This window comes from Haliotis cracherodii, unplaced genomic scaffold (genome assembly GCF_022045235.1).
Source record: "Haliotis cracherodii isolate W230 unplaced genomic scaffold, xgHalCrac1.p SCAF_3, whole genome shotgun sequence".
In the NCBI taxonomy this organism is placed as follows: domain Eukaryota; kingdom Metazoa; phylum Mollusca; class Gastropoda; order Lepetellida; family Haliotidae; genus Haliotis; species Haliotis cracherodii.
Window position 1 is genome coordinate 74,966,385 of NW_027266286.1, and position 19,393 is coordinate 74,985,777.

The window sequence follows — 19,393 nt, forward strand, 5'->3', positions numbered from 1 at the left end:
CTTTTTAAATAGCATAGAGGTGCAGAGCTAAAATCATAATAGAATCTAAAAGAATACAAAAAACACGAGAACTAATTATCCACTGGATTAAAACATATTAATAAAAAGAAATTGATAAGCTCGACTGAATTTAAAACAAATTAATTTCTAACAAATATATCTATCGGTTCACACTTGAATATATTTCTCACCTAGTACCTCGAAATGTCTCTGCTGACAGTAGCTATAGATTGAGAGACGTTCACAATTTACAGACGCTGAGATGCATGACAAATTATTACACTAAATCGTTTTTTACCAGATATATTAAAGCACTGAAACCATTGATGGCCTGATGAGATTATTAATGCAGAAACTGTTGGTGATTTTAAGAGATTGTTAAACAGAATCAATATGTCAATTTTTATATTGATCTCAATTCTGGAAGCAGATTTTGTCAGAATTTACGTTCTAGTTGGTTGTAGTGATCTAAAGGCCCATCCACACGAAGACTCATTCTGACAATGCAGCTTGTTCTTTTGCACACACATGAACATGTATCGCTATTCCGTTTCCATTTCTAATGATGTAAGAAATGATTCATTGTTCTACTCCGAGGGAGTTGATTAGTAATGCATGGTCATGCTAATTTTATTACAAAAACTAGCAATTTAGAAATTTTGAAATCCATATATTCATACATAATACATTCCAAAAGGATTGAACAAACGTGAGTCTTTAAATCCCGCATAGATACTAATCGTCTACTACTCACTACACCAAACTGTTGTTCATGACCACTTGTTTTTGTTAAACGTATTTAGTTTACCATCATGTATTATTTTTTTGTAGTTGGTTGGTTGTTTAACGCAGCAGTCAGCAATATTCCAGCTATATGACGGCGGTCTGTAAATAATCAAGTCTGGACCAGACAATCCAGTGACTGACATCATGACCATCGATCCACGCAATTGGGATCGATGACATGCATCAACCAAGTCAGCGAGCCTGACCACCCGATCCCGTTAGTCGCCTCTTACGACAAACATAGTCGCCTTTTACGACAAGCACGGGTTCCTGAAGACCATTTCTACCCCGGATCTTCACATAGGTGAAGCCTAGCGGTTCGCGTGTTCAACCCTCGCCCCATTTACCGCTAAATTCCCCACACGGGTGTGATGTATGAATCCCCTTCTTTGCATCCCAGGTCGAGATTTTCCCCGGGGGTGACTCGACGTTGTAACAATGTCGGGACGTAAGACGTGAAATTGTATTCAGAACACACTTGGCGCCTACAACTGCAGCTTTTGCATAAGCGATGTAAAGAGTATTTCAATAAAAACAACCACAAGAATTGATATCAAGTAGAAAAGAGTTTATTGAAAATTGGCGTGTGCATTGATGCAGATGGATATTAAAAGAGGTCCGGTTCTCAGTCAACTGAAATAAAAAAAAAGAAATACAGTTACACATTCCACCATAAATGAAACACAAACATCAGCTTATACATTGGGAAACAAGTTTGTTTGTTGTTTAAAGCCGAACTCCGCAATATTCTAGCTTTGTGACGGCGGTCTGTAAGTAATCGAACCTGGAACAGACAATCCAGTGATTGACATCATGAGCATAGATCCACGCAATTGAGATCGATGACATGCATCAACCAAGTCAGCAGCCTGACCAACCCGGTCCCGTTAGTCGCCTTTTACGACAAGCATAGTCGCCTTTTACGGCAAGCATGGGTTGCTGAAGACCTATGCTTCCCCGGATCTTCACGGGAGTGGTGATTATAGCATGGTGTTGGTATTAATTATCATGTCAATATCTTACGATGTTCTTTCTGGGCTTGTGCCATGATGGCGGCGTCAAGGAACTCGTCCAAGTCAACGATGCCGTCTCCTGCAGTGGACAAGGGGAGACAACTGAGAAGATGAGTTAAGTTTGGGCCATAGAATAACTTAGAGATACGCACCTTATAAAACGATATCTAGATGAGTCTCGGTCTTATTTAGAACGTCAACATCTTTAATGAGAGGAGCCATGACCTAATGGCCACTTATACTTTTCATTCTTTTCAAAGCGATGTTAAATTATTATTGATACACAAGCAGCTGTTACACCTACCCTAAGTGCATGGGATAAATGCATACTGAGTGCCGAGGGGAGGTAACTCACGTTTGAAGTCAGCCTTGTTCATGAAGTCGTGAAGCTCCTCGTCCTCATGGTCCACGCCGAGGTAGTTGGCGGCCTCCGACCTGTCCACGCGGCCATCTTTGTTGGTGTCCAGGAGCTCTGCTTGGCGACCCACGTATGTCCTGCGAAACAGAATCACGTCAAGCAGAGATGCGTGAGTGAGTGAGTTGGGTTTTACGCCGAATTTAGCAATATTTCAGCAACATCGGTTGATACCGGAAATGGGCTCCACACATTCTAGTATCAAACACACCAACTCTTTTTAACCACTGGGTTGCCGCCCCTGCAACTGTATTTGTTGTGATTGTGAAAACATATAACGCCTACGCTAAAGAATACCCAGTCTCGATTATCCACGCAAGTTGCATAAAAAACAGTGTTTGTTGCCCGCCGCCGCACAGCAGTACTCCTGCCATGCTACGGCGGCCTGTAAACAAACCAGACAATCAAGTGATGGACCAGAAACTTCAGTTATACGATGGCGTATTTACTGATTTTGTTGAAACTAAAAACGATATATTAATATGTAATTACGCCTTTGGTGTACAACAGCGGCGATTCTGTTGCTTATAAGTAAAGAAAAACGTATGAAACGTATCACGGGCCTAGGGCCTACCGTGTTATATGAATAAAGTTGACTGAAAGACTCAGCATAAATGATAAATGCTTCTGAGCTTCTGATGAAACTCGGGGACGAACAGAAATATCGAAAACATAGTAAATGTCTAACGTCAACGCCAGAAAATAACCAGTCTCAATTATCCCCGATACGGATTTAATTAGACGTTTTTTGTTTGTTGTTTAACACCGAACTCAGCAATATTCCAGCTATATGACGGCGGTCTGTAAATAATCGAGTCTGGGCCAGACAATCCAGTGATTGACAACATGAGCATCGATCCATGCAATTGGGACAAGATGATATGCATCACCCAAGTCAGCGAGCTTCATCGCCCCATCCCGTTAGTCGCCTTTTACGACAAGCATAGCCCCATTTTACGGCAAGCATGGGTTGCTGACAAGACCTATTCTACCCCGGATCTTCACGGGCCTTAAAGGCAAAGAAGGGGTGAAACTAATATCATGGATCACTGACAGTGATGACGCCAGGTGTTCGCGAAAAGGGTAAGCATGTCCTGCCCTACCGGTAGCACCCGCCGGTCACACAAGTTGCATAAAATGTAAGCGTTGTACGCCCGTGTCCGCTAGTTCTCTGGAACTGGGCTACAGTCATTGTCTTTTGTTTGTTGTTGAACGCCGCACTCAGCACTATTTCTGCTACATGAGGGGGTTTCTCTTTAGCTCAGACTGGTCGGTCCAGAGACGTTATCAGTTCTGTTTAGTATCGTTGGCCTAACTTGCAGTGAGTGAGTGAGTATGGTTCTACGCCGCTTTTAGCAATATTCCAGCAATATCATGGCGGGGGACACCAGAAATGGGCTTTACACATTGCACCCATGTCGGGAATCGAGCCCGGGTCTTCGGCGTGACGAGCGAACGATTTAACCACTGTGCTACCCGACCGGCCCCCTTACGAGCAGACAAACAATCATTTGATACAACAATGCTCGAGGCAAAAAGATACATATGTTTTGTTTTGTTTGTTTGTTGTTTAACTTGCACTCAGCATTATTCCAGCTATATGACGGCGGTCTGTAAATAATCAAGTCTGGAGCATCGATCTACGCAATAGGGATACGATACCATGTATCAACCAAGTCAGCGAGCCTGACCCCGCGATCCCGTTATTCGCCTCTTACGACAAGCATAGTTTGCTGAAGACCTATTCTACCCTGGAATCTTCACCTTTTAGTAGTTATCACACGTACCTGTAATAATGACACCCGGTCTTGATCCCGCGATGTATTTTGGGCAAATATTTGCGGCCCAGTTTTACGACTGGTTTGAAGAAGCGTCGGAACCTCCGCCGTCTCCAAGATTCAACTTCCGGTAGAAGCAGCACCGACAACAACAGCAGCACCAGGGTCAGCTTCATGGTTCCTGCAATGCATCAACATACCTGCATCAATGTATGTGTTGAAGAGTTCAGTACATAAGCCTGACTGTGCCAGGATCACCGAAGCCCTCTTTGCTGCATTTATTTATTTTTATCTGAATAATAAAATCAAAAATAACAACAACAACAACAACAACAACAATACCAACAGCAACAATAACAATAATGATAATGAATTAAAAATATAAAACAGCCTGACTGTGCCAGGATCACCGAAACCCTCTTTGCTGCATTCATTTATTTTGATCTGAATAACAATAATAATGAATGGATATTTGTAATGTGCCATCCGCTGACGCATGCTTAATGCACCCGATCATGGTACACTCGGTACACATGGTACCCAGGACCAATAGGTAACACTAGCTCTGTCAGGCCAATCAGGTTGACATTTGGCTAGGATTTTATAGGAAAAATCCCAACTTGTACCTGACAATTTTTCTTTAAAACCCCAATTATGCTTCAGACTGTTGTGAAAAAGAAATGTTCTACCACAAAACTGACATTGTTCCAAGGTGTTGGTCTTTTTAATCCAAATCCCAGGCCCCAACCAGAACATCAGACCGTCGGTCCCTTATGCCCCCGTCACACTTATTCGGAATCAGCAGGAATCAAGCAGAACCATTTAAAAAATCGTGCCCCAATCGGGAGGGAATTTCAAATTGACCAAGCTTTGTGAGAATGCCATTCGAATACTAAGAATGCGCTTCAAACCCGTCTCGAATGATTCTTGCAGATTCCAGGTGTATAAGCTCTCGAATGCAGCTCGAGTGTAGTTGGAACGCAGTAGGAATATTTAGAATGCAGTCAGAATATTTAGAATGCATTTCGAATGCATTCAGAAGTTTTAGAATGCAGGAATAAACAAAGAATTTTCAATCCGACGGCATTCCGGCTCATTCCGCCTCTAGTGTGACTAGGGTTTTAGTTTTACAACACAATGCACGACTTAAGTACATGACTTAGATACACAACACAAATAAACGAAGAAATAATATTAACATTTTCATGATATTTTGTAATGTAAGCTTTTCAAACGAGGCAGAGAACATCAATGAATACATTAGACAGACGTACTTACTTGTCTGGACGTCCTGCGATCTCGCCGCCAGGGCAGCTTTGTCCTGCACCTATATAGTGGCGAGGGCGGCGGGAGGACTGACGTATGGTGTGAGGACTGACGTATTTTTTGGGAATGAGATTCAGATTTTCCGGGATTTTTTTAAGTGCAGTTCACACTCTGAGATAGTAATCGGAAGTTACCCATCTGTAACACATGCACGCTATGTGTAATATAGACAAGGTGTAGTTTTAATTACGTCGTATTGATTGTAACACCACTGCCTATTGTGGGTGGCTGTTTCTGTGGTTCACAGGTGCATCCCGGCTGAATAGAACAGCCATTTCCAAACTCCGTTATTGACCATGTAACACATCTGTTCGTGAGTTAATCATTAACATGAGAGAGAGAGAGAGAGAGAGAGAGAGAGAGAGAGAGAAAGAGAGAGAGAGAGAGAGAGAGAGAGAGAGAGAGAGAGAGAGAGAGAGAGAGAGAGAGAGAGAGAGAGAGAGAGAGAGATTATTTCGACCACGATTATAACGAACTGACGGATATAACGAACTGTTTTTTTTTGTCTCAGCCATTTGCTTTGTATATGCTGCATATATGCTTATAACGAACAGCGCTTATAACGTACTTACATTAGTGGTTCCTTTGAGTTCGTTATAACCGTAGTTTACTGTAGTTTGTAAAATAATCCTCCACGCGATATTCTATCGAATGCGTTTTCATGACCAAAGAAAGCAGCATAGATTACAGAGTCAATGTAATACTAAGTAAAACATAACAGCTCCGTGTTCTTTTCTTAATATTAAACTGCAGCAAATCAGGATTAAGTCTGGGTTAAGCCTGATAATTTGTCTTCTATACGTTTGAGCAGTAATTCTTCAAAGAGCGTACCGAGACATGCTGTTAAGGTAATACACATATAATTTCGAGGATGTGTTTTGTATTTCTCCCCCTCACATATTGGTATGACAATGCAAATCTATAGTCACAGGGTACATGTTATAGTTTTATTATGCATAAGGAAGATACAGGGTGTTCTCCTGCATAAATAATATGTTCAGATGTTCAATTAGCTTTGTCCAAAGAATATGTGACGAATACCGTTCCATAATACCTTGTACGATTCCCACAATGTCATCTGTTATGAATCACTAAGGAATTGTGATAATATCAAGTGTCACAGATGCATGCGAAGGCAAGTCAATTGTTCACCTAAAAAACATTACAAGTTTGGTACAAGTCCAAATACGGAATTGCATCAAATTGTGACAATTTGGAAATGTCTTCCAGTTGTCTGACATAAAACATCTTGAAACCTTTGATAAGAATAAAGTTATACAAAATCAGGCAGTTTTAGTGCTGATTTGAAGAATGTACAAAGACTGTGCATGGCATTGAGTACAAGCTAGACCAAGGATACAGTCTAAACAACTGTCAGTGATTAAAGAAGACAAATATTAATACATGATTTTTATGGATAACAATTTCTTTTCTATTCTTTGTAAGGACGTTTCAGAGCTACTTCTTGACCCTTCATCAGGTGGATGAAAAGACAAATATTGGTTTGACTGTCCGACTATAACATGTGACAGTTTATCGCTAATAGTCAGTCGTCATACAGATGTTTGATATGGAGCATGGCTGCCCGTGTATGGCCGTTGGGGCGGAACACTGGCCTCTTGTTTGCACATCAACATGAAGGTGTTAGATTTATGCTGCAGTATCATGTTGTGCAGTTATCTATACCGCGCCAGCCTGCATCCGGGACATCACACATAGCGGGATGTGGAAGGCATGTGGCGCTGTATAATGGGTTTTCACACAAACCTCCGCTCACGACTTTAACACCCCGAGTATTTAAAAGTCCAAAGTATTATCAAACAATGCGCAGAGCCAGACATCCCGATAAAGGTAGGTCTATGATTATTGTGTCGACTGATGCTGTTGAAATACTCACGTCAACCTTACTTGGACCACTGACACAGTGTTCTAACTGTGTCGACTGTCCTCCTACTGCTGTTACTGCCGTACCTTTATTCTAGACGCTTTCGCTGTCTTGTCTGTAGCGACTGTTTCCTGACTGTATTCTATCTGTCACGACTCTCCCTACAGCTGTGACTGTCTTGTGTCTGTAGCGACTGTTTCCTGACTGTATTCTAATTGTCACGACGGTCTCCCTACAGCTGTGACTGTCTTGTGTCTGTAGCGACTGTTTCCTGACTGTATTCTAACTGTCACGACGGTCTCCCTACAGCTGTGACTGTCTTGTGTCTGTAGCGACAGTTTCCTGACTGTATTCTGTCTGTCACGACGGTCTCCCTACAGCTGTGACTGTCTTGTGTCTGTAGCGACTGTTTCATGACTGTATTCTAACTGTCACGACGGTCTCCCTACAGCTGTGACTGTCTTGTGTCTGTAGCGACTGTTTCCTGACTGTAATCTAACTGTCACGACGGTCTCCCTACAGCTGTGACTGTCTTGTGTCTGTAGCGACTGTTTCATGACTGTATTCTATCTGTCACGACGGTCTCCCTACAGCTGTGACTGTCTTGTGTCTGTAGCGACAGTTTCATGACTGTATTCTAACTGTCACAACGGCCTCCCTACAGCTGTGACTGTCTTGTGTCTGTAGCGACTGTTTCCTGACTGAAGTATTCTGTCTGTCAAGACGGTCTCCCTACAGCTGTGACTGTCTTGTGTCTGTAGCGACAGTTTCCTGACTGTATTCTGTCTGTCACGACGGTCTCCCTACAGCTGTGACTGTCTTGTGTCTGTAGCGACTGTTTCATGACTGTATTCTAACTGTCACGACGGTCTCCCTACAGCTGTGACTGTCTTGTGTCTGTAGCGACTGTTTCCTGACTGTAATCTAACTGTCACGACGGTCTCCCTACAGCTGTGACTGTCTTGTGTCTGTAGCGACTGTTTCATGACTGTATTCTATCTGTCACGACGGTCTCCCTACAGCTGTGACTGTCTTGTGTCTGTAGCGACAGTTTCATGACTGTATTCTAACTGTCACAACAGCCTCCCTACAGCTGTGACTGTCTTGTGTCTGTAGCGACTGTTTCCTGACTGAAGTATTCTGTCTGTCAAGACGGTCTCCCTACAGCTGTGACTGTCTTGTGTCTGTAGCGACAGTTTCCTGACTGTATTCTGTCTGTCACGACGGTCTCCCTACAGCTGTGACTGTCTTGTGTCTGTAGCGACTGTTTCATGACTGTATTCTAACTGTCACGACGGTCTCCCTACAGCTGTGACTGTCTTGTGTCTGTAGCGACTGTTTCCTGACTGTAATCTAACTGTCACGACGGTCTCCCTACAGCTGTGACTGTCTTGTGTCTGTAGCGACTGTTTCATGACTGTATTCTATCTGTCACGACGGTCTCCCTACAGCTGTGACTGTCTTGTGTCTGTAGCGACAGTTTCATGACTGTATTCTAACTGTCACAACAGCCTCCCTACAGCTGTGACTGTCTTGTGTCTGTAGCGACTGTTTCCTGACTGAAGTATTCTGTCTGTCAAGACGGTCTCCCTACAGCTGTGACTGTCTTGTGTCTGTAGCGACAGTTTCCTGACTGTATTCTGTCTGTCACGACGGTCTCCCTACAGCTGTGACTGTCTTGTGTCTGTAGCGACTGTTTCCTGACTGTATTCTAACTGTCACAACGGCCTCCCTACAGCTGTGACTGTCTTGTGTCTGTAGCGACTGTTTCCTGACTGAAGTATTCTGTCTGTCAAGACGGTCTCCCTACAGCTGTGACTGTCTTGTGTCTGTAGCGACAGTTTCCTGACTGTATTCTGTCTGTCACGACGGTCTCCCTACAGCTGTGACTGTCTTGTGTCTGTAGCGACTGTTTCATGACTGTATTCTAACTGTCACGACGGTCTCCCTACAGCTGTGACTGTCTTGTGTCTGTAGCGACTGTTTCCTGACTGTAATCTAACTGTCACGACGGTCTCCCTACAGCTGTGACTGTCTTGTGTCTGTAGCGACTGTTTCATGACTGTATTCTATCTGTCACGACGGTCTCCCTACAGCTGTGACTGTCTTGTGTCTGTAGCGACAGTTTCATGACTGTATTCTAACTGTCACAACAGCCTCCCTACAGCTGTGACTGTCTTGTGTCTGTAGCGACTGTTTCCTGACTGAAGTATTCTGTCTGTCAAGACGGTCTCCCTACAGCTGTGACTGTCTTGTGTCTGTAGCGACAGTTTCCTGACTGTATTCTGTCTGTCACGACGGTCTCCCTACAGCTGTGACTGTCTTGTGTCTGTAGCGACTGTTTCATGACTGTATTCTAACTGTCACGACGGTCTCCCTACAGCTGTGACTGTCTTGTGTCTGTAGCGACTGTTTCCTGACTGTAATCTAACTGTCACGACGGTCTCCCTACAGCTGTGACTGTCTTGTGTCTGTAGCGACTGTTTCATGACTGTATTCTATCTGTCACGACGGTCTCCCTACAGCTGTGACTGTCTTGTGTCTGTAGCGACAGTTTCATGACTGTATTCTAACTGTCACAACAGCCTCCCTACAGCTGTGACTGTCTTGTGTCTGTAGCGACTGTTTCCTGACTGAAGTATTCTGTCTGTCAAGACGGTCTCCCTACAGCTGTGACTGTCTTGTGTCTGTAGCGACAGTTTCCTGACTGTATTCTGTCTGTCACGACGGTCTCCCTACAGCTGTGACTGTCTTGTGTCTGTAGCGACTGTTTCCTGACTGTAATCTAACTGTCACGACGGTCTCCCTACAGCTGTGACTGTCTTGTGTCTGTAGCGACTGTTTCCTGACTGTATTCTAACTGTCACGACGGCCTCCCTACAGCCGTGACTGTCTTGTGTCTGTAGCGACTGTTTCCTGACTGTATTCTATCTGTCACGACGGTCTCCCTACAGCTGTGACTGTCTTGTGTCTGTAGCGACTGTTTCCTGACTGTATTCTATCTGTCACGACGGTCTCCCTACAGCTGTGAATGTCTTGTGTCTGTAGCGACTGTTTCATGACTGTATTCTATCTGTCACGACGGTCTCCCTACAGCTGTGACTGTCTTGTGTCTGTAGCGACTGTTTCATGACTGTATTCTAACTGTCACGACGGTCTCCCTACAGCTGTGACTGTCTTGTGTCTGTAGCGACTGTTTCCTGACTGTATTCTGTCACGACGGTCTCCCTACAGCTGTGACTGTCTTGTGTCTGTAGCGACTGTTTCCTGACTGTATTCTAACTGTCACGACGGCCTCTTAACAGTGACAGTGGTTAATCCGAGGTGACAGTGGTAAATCCGAGGTGACAGTGGTTAATCCGAGATGACAGTGGTTAATCCGAGGTGACAGTGGTTAATCCGAGGTGACAATGTTTAAACCGAGGTGGCAGTGGTTAATCCGAGGTGACAGTGGTTAATCCGATCTGACAGTGGTTTATCCGAGATGACAGTGGTTAATCCGAGGTGACAATGTTTAAACCGAGGTGGCAGTGGTAAAACCGAGGTGACAGTGGTTAATTCGAGGTGACAGTGGTTTATCCGAGGTGACAGTGTTTAAACCGAGGTGACAGTGGTTAATCCGGGGTGACAGTGGTTTATCCGAGGTGACAGTGGTTAATCCGAGGTTGCAGTGGTTAATCCGAGGTTGCAGTGTTTAATCCGGAGTGACAGTCCTTAATCCGGGGTGACAGTGGTTAAACCGACGTGACAGTGCTTAAAACGAGGTGACAGGGCTTAAACTGAGGTTACAGTGCTTGAACCGAGGTTACAGTGCTTAAACCGAAGTGACAGTGCTTAAACCGAGGTTACAGTGCTTGAACCGAGGTGACAGTGCTTAAACCGACGTAACAGAGCTTACGCCGTTGTGACAGTGCTTAAACCGAGGCGACAGCTAGGGCTTCAACCGAAGTGGCAGTGCTCGAACCGAGGTGAGAGTGCTTGATCCGCGGTGACAGTGCTTTAACCGGAGTGACAGTGCTTAAACCGGAGTGACAGTGCTTAAACCGGAGTGACAGTGCTTAAACCGAAGTAGTAGTGTTTGAACCAAGGTGACAGTGCTCGAACCGAGGTGACAGGGATTATAGGCCGTCACACTGGATGTATAACTCCGCACAGGGAGTAATGGAAGCATGATTTAAGTTATGAATAATGACAGTGGCCAGTGGCTGGTGAGACTCCTGGGGACGAAGACGTCTACTATGCACACTGACAACTTGAAGTCACTAAGACTGACGCAACTACAGCTCAGCATGCAAAATTATGGAGGGTCTCGTTGATTCTACTTCCGGTATGAACAGATTCTCATGGTTTCTCCATGACAGCATTTCTCAGGATTTGACCTCATTTTCAGTGTGAGAATGAAGCTGGTGTTCCTTCTATGTTTGACCGCTGTCCTGGTCGCCATGGGAACGGATGGATGGGGACGCAGGCGCTGGGGCATACGGTTCCGAGTTCCGCGCATTCGGATTCCTCTCCGGACACTGAAACCGTTCATCAAGCCAGTCTTGGGTACCGTGGCTAAAACATATTTCGGACCATATCACACTGGAATAAAGGTTGGATGTGGTCTTTACAGGTATTTAAAGTGAATGTATTTATTTAAATCATACAACTACATAGTCTCGTGTTATGCCGATCTTGTTGTCGTGTTAAAGATGATGTTTCACCAACACTCGAACTTTATCAGGTCGGGACACTAAGAACGTGTTTCAAACATTGTCCCCGTGTGTGCGGTGACACCCTCGAGACATTGTTTGAGTCTAGAACTGTTGTTTACTTCCTCTTCCCGGCGGCATAAAGTAAAATGATTATTTATCATAATGTTTATATTTTTATAAATGTTTCGTTTGTGGATTTGATTATCAGTATTTTGTTCCTGTGCTTTTGATATTAATTACCCTTATGTTATAAAATCTCTTCAGTGTCGTTGAATACATTCGCTTTGTTTTATATTCAACTCGAAATCCGTGACTCGATTGGTCCTTTAAGACTTTTAGGTTCGGCAGAGTCTTGGTAACCTTTTGTCTGGAACCATGGCTAACGCAGCATGTGCCTCATGGTCCCCATAAGTATACTTATTGACCTTATTCATATTCAGATTTCTTGCACGAACTGTTTTAAAATATCTTTAATACACTTAAGATCTTTAATCTAAAGTGTACAATTATTGCAATCTTAAACTACAGAAAGTTTACTGGGCGTGAGGTTCAGACTTTGGACGCCAACACGGATGGGTTAGTTGATAGGTCCGAGGCCGCGAGTTATTTCGGCGTGGACCACAACGACGCCCAACTTGATCACTTCATGAACATGGCGGATGCGAAACGTGAGTTGCTGAAGACGTGACGCTAGTGGTAGCTGTAGACTTGACGCTAGTGGTAGATGTAGACGTGACGCTAGTAGTAGCTGCAGACGTGACGCTAGTGGTAGCTGCAGACGTGACGCTAGTGGCAGCTGTAGACGTGACGCTAGTGGTAGCTGCAGACGTGACGCTAGTGGTAGCTGCAGACGTGACGCTAGTGGTAGCTGTAGACGTGACGCTAGTGGTAGCTGCAGACGTGACGCTAGTGGTAGCTGCAGACGTTACGCTAGTGGTAGCTGCAGACGTGACGCTAGTGGTAGCTGTAGACGTGACGCTAGTGGTAGCTGCACACGTGAAGCTAGTGGTAGCTGCAGATTTGAACACAGTTTGTTTAGATGACACAGTTTAATTTACTAGGTCGTTATCTCGACCAGAAATGCGTGAATTAACATTTAAAGTAGCTTTGTGTTTTCGCGTATAGCGACATCTTAACTCAATGACGGTAGACGTGCAGTTTTAACTCAGCAAAGTTTTATGTTTGGACGGTGGCAAATACCTTTAGAAAAGTATGATAGATACCTTCATAAAAGACACTTTGAAAGATCCCTATTTACTCACCATAATTCAATAGTGCGATTCAAATTATGTTGTCCTAACACTGTGGTTTAATCCACATGGTATTAACAACATGGAAAAAACTAAACTATTGCCCACCACACAGACAAACTCCACGTGAATGTACCCTGACCACTGGCCACGTGCACATCCACAGATTGTTGTTTTCTGTTCTGTTTGAAAGGTGATGGCACCGTGGATCTGGACGAGTTCTTTGATGCGGCGCTGGCGTTCGAGGACCAAACTCCGGAAGCTGGTAATTAAAGTTAACTTGGCACTCACAATTCTTCCGTTACGACTTGTTCCCTCAAACTTGGATGACGTGGCAGTCAGCAATGTACAAGCAACATCACGACGACCCGAGTCATTACAGTCGACACTTACAAGCGTGGGCTACTGGAGACCTCTGCTCAGAAAGAACAGCACATGACGCACGATACCTCTCGTGTAAATGCAGTTTGTGCGTGCGTGCGTGCGTGCGCGTATGTGTTCGTGTGTGCACGTGACATAGGAACTTGTTGGTTACTATATCATGGAAAAGTCTTTAACCCGTATTTTTCATAGAGTTAAACTAAATCAAATCACTGGCGTATGCATGGAATAATGATATGGTGGCATGAACACCGTCACTACAGCAGGTCACAGATGACATATGTCGACTGATATGTTGCAGCCCCGTGATCGACTGACTGAATCCAGAACGAGGCTGCAGAATGTCCACCTGTACAAAGACCCCCTTCTCCTCTTGTTGTTATTGGCGTTATGTGTGCATTGATTAAACTTTCACTGTTACATTTTGATCGTTTGTTTGTTTGTTTGTTTAAACGTTTGTTTGTTCTACTCCGGATATCACGGTCGGGTGCACATGTACCGGAATGGCGAACACTGATGGTGGTGTATTCCTGAAAACTTCACATTTATAACACGGAGTTGTATTGCTAAGGAACTGTTAGGTACAATCGCATCTTCGTGTTACAGTAAACTACGTTTATAACGAACACGCTTATAATGAACTGACTGATATAACGAAATGTATTTTGATCCCGTCCATTTGCTGTATATTTTCGGTATATATGCTTTATATATGCTTATAACGAACTACGGTTATAACGAACTAAAATTAGTGGTCTCTCTGACTTCATTATAACCGTTTTTTACTGTATTTACTATAGTCTTCAAAGGCGTTAAAGGAAGAGCTGCGCATTGGTTGTTGGCACCGGAGACGCGTGCTGAGGGTGTGAAACTGACAAAGCGCAAGTCGAGTCTCCCGGTGGGAAAAAAACAATTGAAATAGTTATTTTTGTTTTATGCGGCAATCAGCAGTAATCCACCTCCATCTCAGCGACCTGTAAACACTCAAATCAATCAAATATCAACGATTCATAATGATATCAGCACTCAGTCGGGGTTCGGCTGCACGCAACCAGCAGAGTGACGGAATCTGACCATCCGATCCATTTAGTCGCTTCTTACAACATTAGCGGATGAAAAGTGTGTGAGAGCGTGTGCGTGCGTGTGCGTGTGCGCGTGACAAAGTTGGGAGGGGTGAGAGGCTTTCTTAGGCATGTATAACATTCTACATGTGGACGCCGTATGGCGGGCAGAGGAGGCTAAGTGTCAACGTTAACCAATCTGGCCCCGCGCTTGGACAAACATCAGCTACTGGGGATCTCATCTGACCCGCAATCCACACGGATCAGTTCCATGTCGTGTATCATCGGATTCTATAAAAATTACTATTTCCTGACAAATCACATCTGATTCTATGAAGATTACCATTTCCTGACACATCACATCTGATTCTATAAAGATTACAATAACCTAACACATCACATCTGATTCTATGAGGGGGCACGGGTGGCCCAGTCGTCTTAGACGCCGCGATTCGCTGTGCAGAGTTGCGTCCCTTGGGCACGCCAGAAACCTATGATTGTGGCTTCGAATCCCGGTTCGCCCCGATTATGTTTCTAGGTTTGTCATCACCATACCCGTGCTCGTGGGTTTCACCGAAGTGGTAAACGTATGAGACCTGCATCACTTCGGGCTTTCCTCCCACATTAAGCTGACACGCCGCGATATAACTGTAATACTGTTAAAAGAGGCGTTAAACCCAACTCACTCACTCTGATTCTATGAAGATTACCATTTCCTGACAAATCACATCTGATTCTATGAAGATTACCATTTCCTGGCAAATCACATCTGATTCTATGAAGATTACCATTTCCTGACATATCACATCTGATTCTATAAAGATTACCATTTCCTGACATATCACATCTGATTCTATGAAGATAACCATTTCCAAGTCTTACAATATTTGAAACAGTTGTAGTTGCCGTTGCCCATAGACAAAACATTGAAAGAAGGGAACGTAAAATCACTTTATGTAAACTCATATATCACCTTCGGATGTTCAGCATTCTTTTTAGGTATTATAGAAGAGTCTGTGGTTTGTTTGTATATTTTTAACGCCGAACTATACGACAGCAGCCTGTAAACAATCGAATCTAGACCAGACAATCCAGTGACTGATATCATGAGCATCGATCCACGCCGTCAATCTACTTCACGTGTTATCAACCAAGTTCCCGAAACTGCCCACCGGATCCGCTAACCTACCCCTGACGGCAAGCTGGGGACATACTCAAATCCCGAATCCCCACGGCTGACTCAGCAAAGAGTCTAGAGCCACGGTAACTGACGATCTTGACCGAGGCGTCTCCGGTGGCCTCCCGCACTACATGCGTCAGTTAGAGCGGTTCATGTTTAGGGGGGCGGTCGGGTAGCCTAGTGGTTAAAGCGTTCGCTTATCATGCCGGAGACCCGGGTTCGATTCCCGACATGGGTACAATGTGTGAAGCCCATTTCTGGTGTCCCCCGCCGTGATATCGCTGGAATATTGCTTAAAGCGGTGTAAATCATACTCACTCACTCACTCACTCGTTCATGTTTACGCTTTTTCGCATCTCTCTTCTATTCAGGTGCAAACAGTATAAAATACAACACATTTCTTTGTTTTTTTAACAACAGCAGTTTTAATGATGTCTTAATATCACGACAGTATGACAACACATTATTTCATAAGTGACACTTTGAATCAATGTAAAGTGTGATTTCTTTTAAAAAAGGCGATGGACAGTTTTTTTTCTCAGCCTGAGATACTTCCTCAGATTTAGAATGTTTGTATCGCCTCACTCGAGACACGTGACCTTCCAACCTTGGATAATGATCATGTCACTATTTTCTTTTTTTGTCATTGATATTACAAGGGCTCACTCGACACAGATGTATCCTGGGAAATGCCGTACTTAAACTTGAGTTGCCCGGCAACCTTCCACGTGACCTTCTTCCCTTGGATGGTGACCATATCGTTGGGGTTGAATCTGCCTTTGGCACTCTCGTCCTGGAGGATGGTGGCTATGTCACCTTCGGTTACAGTTTGCGACGCGCCGTTGGTCATCCTGACCAGCACTTTGCCTCTGATGTGAACCTCGGCGTCAAAGTCGAACTGGCTCTCCGTCTCCGTGACGCACAGGGTGGCTGTGGTGCGGGTGTAGGGCTGGGCCTTCACTGTGGAGTTCAGAGACCACTTGATGGAATGTTTCACCGTGTTGTCGTCCTCCTGTTTGATGTGGACGTCGCTGCCGAAGCTCGCAGTGGATTTGGAGATGCCCTCAGGGACGTCAATGTTGATGCCGACGTCGCCGCCTTTGGAGAAGCCCTTTGTGATGCTGGTCCTGACGACAGCCTCGGTTTCCCTCTCCATCATGAAGGTGTGGCTCTGGACCTCCTCAGTGTTGTTTTCATAGTTGGAAGTGAAGACGACCTGGGAGTTGGTGTTGCTGTTCTGGGATTGTCTGCGTCCTCCATACTGCTGCCGCTGATACATGCTGTGGGGCGTGAAGCTCGAGCTGACGGTGGAGAAGTGGACTTTGTGCCAGTCGATGTCCATCGCCTTGTTGCTGGCGTTTCCGACCCCCACTCGCTGCTCTACCCACTTTCTGATAACAGATTCAAGCTCGATGACTCCCATGTTGATTTCTGAAAGGAAAAATCAAATAAGCTTAAAAACACTACCTAAATAGGTACATGTATAAATAAGAGCCACAGCCACAACGATAACAAATCTTTGATAGAGGCCACTGTACGATTCCGACTCCCGCGAAAATGTGAATATATACATAACTGCTTCGTTCAAATGAATTATAAAGAAATATTGATGAACACACAGGTGAGCGTGCTGACGTCAGGCATAGCACTCTTCACATTGTTACATTATCATGTAATACTCTATATAGACCACCAACGTACATTACCTCGACTCGTTTACTACACATGAAACTAAGTTATACTCTTTCAATTATTCTCTGATTCCAAAATAGCGGCTTCCACGATAAAGAAAAAATATCCCTTACATGTTACTAAAAATGTTCAACTCCTATTCCCATCTTACGGCAGATATAAGGTATACATGACATTGTCGGTTGGCGATAGGTCCGATTTATGTTCTGTCAGCCCTGATTAAATTTCCCTGCTAAATACCTGAGAAATAATTCCCACATCCTATATATCCTCTTGATATTTAAAAATACCAAAATGAAATTGTATTACATACAGACAAACATATAATTAACTAAGCACAAACATATTAGAAAATGAAATTTTAGAAATATCAAACTCACTTACTCATTTTTGAGATAATCGGTTTTAGAAATATCAAACTCACTTAGATTAATGAGAGTTTGCAAATAAGACACGAAAATATGAGACGATAACGCATGACTGTATTAAAGTATGTACACCTACCTTGTGTGAGTACTGACACTTAATATTCAGTGTGAAGGTGGGGAGAGGCAAATACTTGACGAAGAGAACGTTTGAAGCTCAGTCTCCGAATGGAAAGCAGTCCTGAAAATAGTGTCCATTTATACCATGTTCTGAAATTAAATATAAATCCATGTCAGACCTGGAATATTCTTCACGTTTTTGATGATCGGGAAATTCTTCAAGTCAGTGGATTTTCCTTTCCATTGTCTGCACGTGCTCGTCAACTGGGGATTTACTTTATATTTATATCCACACGTTGTTCCCAGGGTTTCACTACGTGGCTGGTAGACTGTGCAATAAGACTTATGACATCAGTGACGATAATATATCCACATCATCTTGCTCTATCACCCACTTGCCACAGCTCGATCGGACCACGCAGGTAACTTGTCAATCAATAAGGACAGCACGCTACGATTCGCGCGAGCAGCCGAGAAGCACACACATACATACCCGCCACGGCCGAGCTAAAACACACAAGTCTACAACTCTTCTCGCGTACTGCCATAACGCTTCTATCCGTGTAATGTGCTCAGGGCACACACGCACGCACGCACGCACGCACGCACACACACACAGAGTTATGTGTTGAGTTAAACAATAGTGTGGTGTCATCAGGTCAGTTCTATGTGGGAGGAGAGACCCAATGACTAGAGTGGTATCATCAGGTCGGTTCTATATGGTAGGAGAGACCCAATGACTAGAGTGGTGTCATCAGGTCGGTTCTATATGGCAGAGAGACCCAATGACTAGAGTGGTGTCATCAGGTCGGTTCTATATGGGAGGAGAGACCCATTGACTAGGGTGGTGTCATCAGGTCAGTTCTATATGGTAGGAGAGACCCATTGACTAGGTTGGTGTCATCAGGTCGGTTCTATATGGGAGGAGAGACCCAATGACACAGACTGTAGACGTTTAATACATTACTGAAACACAGGAGCAAGGGTAGGGTGCTGAAAAACCAGATCGACCAGACCTCGGGCTAATGTCACTTATGGGCGGTGGAAATAAAGTTACTTTACTTGTATACACTGGACCCTGTCAAACGCGGAATCTGAATATTGCGAAATGTATTTTGTTATGTTTCATTACCATATTCCCGGAGTATGGCGTTCAGGGTTTTACCATACCACGTGACATCTTGAAAAATCACCATATAACAACAACGAATATTATGAATTGAAGTTCTGTTATGGGTTTATTTGGAATGTTTTATGACCAGCCCACAGTAGTTATACACCAATCTTATGTCGCAATAGAAGCTACAGCTTGATATGGAGTTTTTTCCCGGAGTGGAGTGGAAACTGGTAGTTTAGACAACATGCAGTCAGGGGGCTGATAGCCTTGTTTTCCCGAAATCCACATAATTAGACAGCATATTTTGTTGTGTCATCGGTACCCATA

At 44.1% G+C, this 19,393-nt stretch overlaps 3 protein-coding genes across 4 annotated transcripts; 1 reads left to right on the plus strand and 2 right to left on the minus strand.

Moving 5' to 3' along the window:
• Positions 1 to 1,337: 1,337 nt before the first annotated feature.
• Positions 1,338 to 5,332, minus strand: LOC139475721 (uncharacterized). Of its 2 annotated transcripts, none has more exons than XM_071258907.1 (5): positions 5,271 to 5,332; positions 4,002 to 4,173; positions 2,155 to 2,294; positions 1,810 to 1,878; positions 1,338 to 1,419 (listed from the first exon to the last, which is right to left on the minus strand). In XM_071258907.1, the coding sequence occupies exons 2-5, from the start codon at positions 4,166 to 4,168 to the stop codon at positions 1,412 to 1,414; spliced, it is 384 nt and encodes a 127-aa protein (XP_071115008.1). In that variant the 5' UTR covers positions 4,169 to 4,173; positions 5,271 to 5,332; the 3' UTR covers positions 1,338 to 1,411. The 2 variants fall into 2 exon arrangements, with proteins under 2 accessions (XP_071115008.1, XP_071115009.1); XM_071258908.1 differs by having other exon boundaries at positions 5,267 to 5,313.
• Positions 5,333 to 7,076: 1,744 nt separating this feature from the next.
• On the plus strand, positions 7,077 to 13,957 carry LOC139475079 (uncharacterized). Its single transcript, XM_071258324.1, has 5 exons — positions 7,077 to 7,169; positions 11,594 to 11,818; positions 12,429 to 12,568; positions 13,344 to 13,415; positions 13,833 to 13,957. The coding sequence occupies exons 2-5, from the start codon at positions 11,601 to 11,603 to the stop codon at positions 13,838 to 13,840; spliced, it is 438 nt and encodes a 145-aa protein (XP_071114425.1). The 5' UTR covers positions 7,077 to 7,169; positions 11,594 to 11,600; the 3' UTR covers positions 13,841 to 13,957.
• Positions 13,958 to 16,308: 2,351 nt separating this feature from the next.
• On the minus strand, positions 16,309 to 18,057 carry LOC139474675 (uncharacterized). The gene is made up of 2 exons (XM_071257772.1): positions 17,969 to 18,057; positions 16,309 to 17,203 (listed from the first exon to the last, which is right to left on the minus strand). The coding sequence occupies exon 2, from the start codon at positions 17,193 to 17,195 to the stop codon at positions 16,425 to 16,427; it is 771 nt and encodes a 256-aa protein (XP_071113873.1). The 5' UTR covers positions 17,196 to 17,203; positions 17,969 to 18,057; the 3' UTR covers positions 16,309 to 16,424.
• Between the last annotated feature and the right edge of the window lie 1,336 nt (positions 18,058 to 19,393).

Bases quoted from the DNA above. Each gene is read 5' to 3' on its own strand.
- LOC139475079 (XM_071258324.1), top strand. From the start codon at position 11,601: ATGAAGCTGGTGTTCCTTCTATGTTTGACCGCTGTCCTGGTCGCCATG. The intron at 11,819-12,428 runs GTATTTAAAGTG...CTTAAACTACAG, and splicing joins GTTGGATGTGGTCTTTACAG to AAAGTTTACTGGGCGTGAGG. The intron at 12,569-13,343 runs GTGAGTTGCTGA...TCTGTTTGAAAG, and splicing joins GAACATGGCGGATGCGAAAC to GTGATGGCACCGTGGATCTG.
- LOC139475721 (XM_071258907.1), bottom strand. From the start codon at position 4,168: ATGAAGCTGACCCTGGTGCTGCTGTTGTTGTCGGTGCTGCTTCTACCG. The intron at 2,295-4,001 runs GTACGTGTGATA...TCTGTTTCGCAG, and splicing joins ACCGGGTGTCATTATTACAG to GACATACGTGGGTCGCCAAG. The intron at 1,879-2,154 runs GTGAGTTACCTC...TGTCCACTGCAG, and splicing joins GAACAAGGCTGACTTCAAAC to GAGACGGCATCGTTGACTTG.
- LOC139474675 (XM_071257772.1), bottom strand. From the start codon at position 17,195: ATGGGAGTCATCGAGCTTGAATCTGTTATCAGAAAGTGGGTAGAGCAG.